This window comes from Triticum dicoccoides, chromosome 5A, assembly GCF_002162155.2.
Source record: "Triticum dicoccoides isolate Atlit2015 ecotype Zavitan chromosome 5A, WEW_v2.0, whole genome shotgun sequence".
NCBI lineage: Eukaryota > Viridiplantae > Streptophyta > Magnoliopsida > Poales > Poaceae > Triticum > Triticum dicoccoides.
In genome coordinates, this window is record NC_041388.1 from 626,399,698 (window position 1) to 626,407,802 (window position 8,105).

The 8,105-nt window shown below is 45.0% G+C and overlaps 1 protein-coding gene across 1 annotated transcript; it reads left to right on the forward strand.

Moving 5' to 3' along the window:
- The first annotated feature begins 3,710 nt into the window (after window positions 1-3,710).
- On the forward strand, window positions 3,711-7,732 carry LOC119298173 (stem-specific protein TSJT1-like). Its single transcript, XM_037575673.1, has 4 exons — window positions 3,711-4,005; window positions 4,215-4,455; window positions 6,931-7,051; window positions 7,150-7,732. Exons 1-4 carry the CDS (start codon window positions 3,815-3,817, stop codon window positions 7,338-7,340), a joined length of 744 nt encoding a protein of 247 aa, XP_037431570.1. The 5' UTR covers window positions 3,711-3,814; the 3' UTR covers window positions 7,341-7,732.
- Window positions 7,733-8,105: the final 373 nt, after the last annotated feature.

Below are 8,105 nucleotides of genomic sequence, written 5' to 3' on the forward strand. Positions count from 1 at the left end.
GGCGTGGTCCGTCGCACTTCTGCTCAGACGATCGGTCATCTTGGTGGTAGTCTCGGTTGGCTCTAAGCGGTTCTATTTTGCACATCTTGTAGGTGCTTAGTAGTCGTTGTGGTGGTGTGTCGATGTCCGGCATCCTTGTATCTAATCTTCTGTGTATGTGGCGTGCGTTTGTATCGGTTGCTTGAATGTAAGTGATGATTGCTTTATATATAAAACAGGAAAACCCTTTTTTTTCATCAAGTTTAGATGCAACGGCAAAGGCCACCTGAAAAACTTTCATTCAAGCGCCACAAAAGTGGGAAGATCGTTATAGGTTCACTGGGTGCGTGTAGCAGTAGCCGTATCAAGCGACGCCATGAGACTGAAGGAAACGACTGCGTCCAGGCCGCAAAACTTTGTACCCAAGCTTCGAGAATTGTCTTGCATGCGTACCTGGAGGAGTGCCATGTCCAAAGGAGGACAGCAAAAGTGTTGCGAGCGTCCACAGATGGACTTGAAACAATGACTTAATCTGATCACCTAATCATGATGCTTTCCAGGGTTATATAGCTAGCCAAACTTGCCGGTTCAGATTTTTTTTTCTTTTAAAATCGAAACTCTTGCCGGTTTCTTGGGGCTCAATTCATTAATTAAAGAGTTGGCCAATCAATTATGAAAAATTGGACGAAAACCCGAACAAACATGATGATATGACACACAACAAAAACATTACGCACGCCCACGAGGAGAGAGGTAGCAGACATCGTCACCGTGGCCACTTCTCCTCGAGCAAGCACTTCCGACTCCGCCGTTTACAACCCGCGAGGACACCCTCACCGCAACCGAAGTGTGAGCGCACTAAGAACAACCAAACAGTCGATCACACGCGCCGGTAACAAGAAAACACCTGATTCAAGGGCGAACGGCGCCAGAGAAATATATCAGCTGGCGTTGTGAAGGAACACCGATCCGGACCACCTGTCGGTCGTCATCGTCGCCGCCCACACTATTGTAAGGATGGAAAGCTACAGATGGTGGTCGGCTAGGCAGACTGTGATGAAAATGGGCTTGGTGAGCTTCAAATCAAAGGCTAACACTTTACATCGGTCAATGCCGACGATGATGGTGTACTTGGAAGTTGTCACGCGAAGGCAGCTACTTCCGGTGATTGTTAGGGAGGCCACGTAGGGTGCTGCTGATGTTTGTTGCTTGCTAGCTAGGGTGATGATGTTCTCGATATGAAAGACTGTTATGTGGTGGTCCAACTCAGGCAGAAGGCCCAAGGCCTCCTGATGCAACCGATAGTTGGACTAGGCCTTGAAGAAGACCGCAGATGCGGGGGAATGGAAGGCGGACATAGAGGAGCAAGGATACATATAGAGAGCAGAGAGGTGAGGAGAGGTTGTCGAAGAAGAAGAAGAAGAAGAAGAAGAAGAAGAAGAAGAGAGAGAGAGAGAGAGAGAGAGAGAGAGAGAGAGAGAGAGAGAGAGAGAGAGAGAGAGTAAAATCTAGATCTAGAGCATAAAATCCCGTTGTATCTCTCGCCTTATACTAGTGGCTCGATCTATACATGTGAGTGCATAACATAGGCAGTGGTCGTGTGCTATTATGGATGTTGTGGAGGCTATGGCGATATATAGTTCCAGAGTCGAGGGTGTGCCCTTGAGTTGTGCGGGGTGAGTGGCTTTGGGGCCTAATGCACATACCTAGGCATGTAGCACATTGACCTTCATGAAGTGAGGTGTCATGGCACATGTGTCGTATGGTGGTACTTGGTCGATGATGGCGGTAGATTGAATGGTGTGCATGGCTATTGTGGCTCGAGTAATGCTAACAGGATAACTAACAATGGTGGTCGATTGTGCAGGCTAGGAGGAAAGATGGGGTTGGTGAGCTTAAGCAACACCAACCTCGATTAATGCCGATGACAATGGTGACCTTGGAGGTGTCGTTGTGGAGGCCCTACACCCCCTCCCCCGGGGCGGGGCATTTGGTTCTTGTGATCTCTTGGTAGAAACCCAAACTTTAGGTTGGTCTCAGAGCGGTCGGCGAAAATGTTCTTGTTGCTTCCCCCTTGGAGACCAACCCTTCATCACATTGCAATGTGTTGTGTTGCCTTGAAGTTTCGCGGTTGGTGGGTGCATGACCTCCATGCCGGGTTGAAACCGGAATGGTGACTCCAAAGTTTTTATTTGTGTTGTATAAATTTCAGCCACTTAGTTGCTTAAAACGAATAAAACTATACTACTTATTTCCTAAGGGAGGTAATAAATGATAAGATAGCATTTTCAAAGAGAAAGTGCATTTACTTTTAACCTTGGGGGTAGGAAACCATGATTAGGATGGTGAACGTAAACCCTTTAAACTTAGATATTTAATGAGCTTTTTTCCTTTCATCAAGGTGGATTCCTTAGCACCCCTCCAAACAAAATAGGTGAATTCCTTAGCAGATAAATGAAAAAAGGTGCTCCTTTGTTTATTAGGCTCCCTTATATTTTAGGCCAAATCTTGATCGTAGATTTGATTTACAAAAATTAAGTGGTATGTCATGAAAAATTATACTGTTGAATTCATTTTTGAAAGAAGTTTTCAATGATATTTTTTTGCTACATATAACTCATATTTATTACATGCATGAATGATCAAACTTTGGCTCAAAATGTGAAGGGTCTAATAAACCCGAACGGAGGGGCATGTTATATTTGTCTTGACGCATGTCGCTTTGGGTTGGCATAATTCCCGGCGTAGGGGAGCGCCTATACCTCGCTTGCTGTGGGGTGCATAGGTTTCCTCGCCCCAGCCCCCCACCCTCTTTGAAATGGGCTGACCAATCATGGGGGAGCGTTGGATCTCTAGCAAACGCTAAAAAAAATATAACACGGTGCTAAAAACATTGCTCACGCAACTTTAAAAAATGTTAATAACATTTAAAAACATTGTTTGTGATGTTTAAAAAACTTTATTGTGTTTCAAAGAAATGTATGTGGCATTTAAAAATAAAGTTTGTTTTATGTAAAAAAAAGTTCATGCAGTTAAAAAATAGGATAGTACCATCCAAAAAATGCATGTGTTATCTTAAAAAAATGTGTTTGTGCAGTTAAAAAGTATTGAATAGTGTAAAAAATGTTCACGTAGTTGCTAAAATGTTTTGTATCATTCAAAGCAATGTTCCATGCGCATTTGAATAAAAACATTAGGGCATATTTGAAAAAAAATTAAAAACTTATATTTGAAAATTATCTTAATCATGTATTAGGAAAAAATTAGACATGCATGAAAGATGTTTCGTATATAAAAAATTGGACATAAAATGTGTATGTAAAAATTTGGCATTTTCTGAAAAAATAAAAATATGCTAAAAATAAGAAAAACTAGATACATAAAAAATAATAAAACCATTGAAAACCGACACAGAAAACCGTTGGAAACCAAGACTGAAAGCAAAAAATATATAAAACAGTATTTAGAAAACAAAACACCGATAAAACGCAGTATACGGTTTTAACGGGCCGACCCACGAGCACCCGCGCCGAAGGTAGGCTATTACGAAAAGTAGCTCCAAAAAAGGCCAAAAGTAGCTCTGGCGCCGCAGCCGATCCGTCTCGACCCTTCGGCGGCATTCCCCGCGCACTCGCTCTCCACCGACGCATCGCCCCGTACGGCAACGGCCACGTACCGCCGCCGGTGCAGTATAAGACAACGCCTCGCCGTCCCGGGACACAGCACCGATCGCACTAGAAGGATCGCGACCGCCAAAGCCGTAGTACGACACGACGCTCCCACCACACCCACGCCCGCGCGCGGAGGACGAACGAGGCTTCGGCTCCGGCTCGAGATGCTCGCGGTGTTCGACAGGGCGGTGGCGCCGAGCCCGGAGGGGCTGCGGCAGCCGGGCGAGGCCGGGCACGGCGCGGACGGGCTCGCTGCCCGGTTCCGGGAGGCCCGCACCGGCGCGGTCACCGTCGACTTCGGCGGCGGTGGCGCCATGGCCTACTCTTCCCACGGCCAGAGCCCCTTCCTCCCCAGGTGAGGTCACGGAACTCTCCGTCGATTTCGTTTCCCTCGTGCCGTGCGTTCCTGCTTAAATCCACGGATCGACGGTGCGTCTGCGTCAGCTGCAAGCATGGAGATGCCCGTGCATGATCTCGCATAAATTTTGTTCATGTCGCCATGGGTTCAGCTAATGCTAATTTCTTACTGTATCTTTTCGTCTACTGAATCATCTACGTTGGTAGGTTGTTCGGCGTCGTCGACGACATATTCTGCCTGTTCCAAGGCGCGATCGAGAACATGGCTGTGCTGAAGCAGCAGTACGGGTTGAGCAAGAGTGCCACTGAGATCAACCTCGTCATTGAGGCCTACAGAACCCTGAGGGACAGGGGACCTTACCCTGCAGACCAGGTCGTGAGGGACTTCAATGGCAAATTCGCGTTTGTGCTGTATGATCGCTCCACCAGTTCGGTCTTCATGGCTGCTGTAAGTGAATGTCTGGATTTCATTTTTGTACTCGATTCAGTTCAGTAAAGTGCACGCTCTAGTAAACCTTTTTTAGCACGAAATAGTACCACGATAATCAAGTTCTATGATTGCAGTTGTGTGCTTACTTTGAACTTGTACCTCTGTTATTGCAGTACAATGTGTGTTTGTTCTTGAAGAGTTTGAAATGTCAGTTCTTATATACTGGTACTTACCTGTCTAGTAATGATTTTTGACGAAAAACAGCATTGTGCTGATTTCATTCATTAAGATAGGATGAGACACCCCAAGAAATGCAAGTCAAGGTTCAGGATGGCTAACAGCCAGAAAGGGGAAGGAAAAGCTATACAAATGTACACTAGAAAAAGAAAGAAAGAAAGAAAGAAGGAAATTATCTCGCGCCTGTCCATTGTGCTCCTTTGAATCCAGCGATTCTCCAAGAATTCAGCTCATTGATAATGTTCTCAGCGACCTTCAGGAAGTGGTTTGCCTTGTTGTTGAATATGCGGCTGTTTCTTTCTTTCCAAACCTGCCACGACACCGCCATTATAAGTGATGATAGGTCCTTTTTCCTGCCTGTACGATCCAGAGCCTTTAACCACCAGTCCAATATAGAGCCAGTATGAGCAATATGTAAGAGGTTGAATGGAAAATTATATATCGCCAGGCAATAGCCCTAGATTCCAGCCGTGAAAGGGCAGCTAGATACAAGGTGCAGACCATCCTCCCACCCTAAGTGGCATAATTGACAGATCGGGTTGTGAGGCCAACCTCGCTTCTCAAGGTTGTCTGCAGTCAAACATTTGCCCTGTACAAAGAGCCAACTGAAAAATCTTATTCTTGGTGGAACCTTGATATGCCAAATGATCTTAGGAAGAGGAGAATCAATCTTGCCCCAGAATTGACATAGGTAAGCTGACTTAGCATTATATCTTCCATCCGCTGACCATTTCCAAATGAACTCATCCTCCAGGTTGGACAAAGTGACCACACTGGATCTGCGCCAGAAGTCAATGTATTCGCGCAACACCTCGGTGTCGGGGTTGCGCTTGAGAAGAGTGACCCATTTTCTATTGGTGAGTCCTTCAGCCAAGGATATTCTTCTGTTCTTGCTATGCTTGAAAAGATTAGGAAACGAAACAGCTGGAATCTCACCGTTGAGCCAGTGATCGTGCCAAAAGGATATCTTAATACCACTACCAATTTTGATGGAGGTACAAGCAATGAAAAGAGCCTTAACGTGCTTGTCAACAGGGAGCTGCAGACCTTGCCATGGTTTATCTGGATTTGTGACGCTTTGCCAAAGCTAGCGTACTTTAAGCGCCCGCCCCTGAGCTTGAAGGTCATGGATGCCAAGCCCGCCTACAGAGATGGGTGAGCACACCTGGGTCCAGCGGACAAGGCACTTGCCACCGCAGACAGCATCAGAGCCAGACCATAAAAAAGCAGGACGTAGCTTATCGATTTGCTTCATGACCCATTTCGGTTGATGAACAGCCAGAAGCATGAAAATTGGCATTGCCGAAAGTACAAACCTCACGAGAACCATTCTTCCAGTGGAGGAGATCCACCTAGCCTTCCAACCAGCAATCTTCTTAATTAACTTGTCAAGTAGGTCTTGAAAGTCAACGAGCTTCAACCGCCTATCAGATAGAGGCATCCCAAGGTAAGTGCAGGGGAAGCTAGCCAGCTGGCATCCAAGAGCCAGCTGCAGGGGAGTAAGGTCAAGGCCATCGCACCGAATAGGAAGGATCTTGCTTTTAGCCAGGTTAGTGATGAGACCGGTTGCTTCACCAAAAATCTTCAGCACTTCAGTTACAACCCCAAAATCATGCATCTCAGGCTTGAGGAAAATGATGACATCGTCTGCGTAAATAGATGCACGGTGTTTAACAAGTTGGTTACCCAGAGGGGATAGGATGTTGTTCCTTTGTGCTTTGTCCATCAACCTTCCAAGGCAGTCCACCACAAGCACAAAGAGCAGCGGGGAGAGGGGATCTCCTTGCCTGAGGCCCTTACGATGGAGGATTTGTTGAGTGCATTTGGAGTTGACTAAAATTCTTGTGGAAGCAGAGAAAAAGAGGGCTGATATCCATCCTCTCTAGTAATGATTTTTATTCAGAGTTAGTTGCCTGTGATGGTTTCAACAGTTGTGTTCGATGTCAGTCCCAGTTTAGTCCAAATTTTCATTGAACTTTAGGGCTGCGTTTATACAATATTCAGCATGTGACAATTAGCACTCAAAGTATGTCCGGACAGACGATTTTAGGTCATAGTTCAGCAAAATGGCATCTCAACAGTACATCCTCAACATCTGACTAGATGCTACCAATCCCTCTGTTATTCTGAACTAATCTTCATGTTGCCTGTCTAACGTTCTGCATTTCAACATCAATGTGACAGAAGACACCAATTACTCCTTACTTAGTACTGCAAAGAAATATCAACTTACATCGGCTATCCATCTTCTTATAGGATGCTGATGGTGGCGTCCCGTTTTACTGGGGAGTTGATTCAGAGGGTCATCTTGTAGTGTCCGATGACGATGAAGTTGTGAAGAACGCTTGTGGAAAATCTTTCGCACCGTTCCCCAAAGGTGTGCCTAAATTGCACATCAAGCAAGCAATCGCACAAGCATCTCTGATATTCTTTTCACGCCCTCTGATCACCGGCATCCGATGTTTTCCTTGTCAGGTTTCTTCTTCACGACGTCCGGGGGTTTGCAGAGCTACGAGCATCCCCTGAACGAGGTGAAGCCGGTGCCAAGGGTCGACAGCAAAGGGGAAGTATGCGGCGCAACTTACGCGGTCGATGAACAGGCCAAGAAAGATACCGCCGGCATTCCCCGTGTTGGCAGCGCTGCAGATTGGTCTTCCCAGTACTGAATCTGTAGATACTGTTGCAAGCATATGGTATAACCCTGGTGCAGTTACATACATGGTAATAACCGGGCTCAGGCGTGGGCCTTTGCCTTGTGCTACGACGTTCACCTACAGAGTGACACTTGTGCTTGTGGTACAAGGTTACATAGTACTACTAGTGTATAAGAAAGGATTAGCATGAGGGACTGAAAAATTGTAATATTTGTATGCAAATAAAAGGGCATAAGCGTTGCAGATGTGTCAATAGATGTTCTGTTCTCTGATGATAAAATATGTCACGTTATCTAATTCCCGTTTTCTGCTTCGATGGACGTATATGTCCTTGAAGTATGAAGTATGGTTTTGAGAGACCCTCCTCAATAAACGTATAAAGAGCTTCCAATATCCTTTCATAACATACAGGCCGTAAGGAGACACCATGTACTAGGATCTCTGTGTCAGTTCTCTCGCACAACTGCTAATGAAAATTATATAAGAACACACAACAGCATTCACATATAAAAAAAATTCTGGATGAAATCGAAACTTTTCTTGAAAAAAATATGAATGACTAGGAAATGTCGAATATTTTTTGGAAACAGCAAATACTTCATGAAACTCCACATCCTTTTTGAAAATTTGACCAATTTCTGAAATTCCAGAACATTTTTCAAAAAATGGAAAATACTTTTGGGATTCTGAACATTTTGTGAAAAAATAAAAAAAATTGGAATCGTGAATAATTTACAAAAATGCAAACAGAATTACGAAATTCAACACATTTTTCGA

What these genes read in the sequence shown, in the direction of transcription:
- LOC119298173 (XM_037575673.1), top strand. Translation starts at nt 3,815, where the DNA reads ATGCTCGCGGTGTTCGACAGGGCGGTGGCGCCGAGCCCGGAGGGGCTG. An exon ending in GTTCGGTCTTCATGGCTGCT is followed by an intron (nt 4,456 to 6,930) that starts GTAAGTGAATGT and finishes ATCTTCTTATAG; the next exon opens with GATGCTGATGGTGGCGTCCC. An exon ending in TTTCGCACCGTTCCCCAAAG is followed by an intron (nt 7,052 to 7,149) that starts GTGTGCCTAAAT and finishes TTTCCTTGTCAG; the next exon opens with GTTTCTTCTTCACGACGTCC.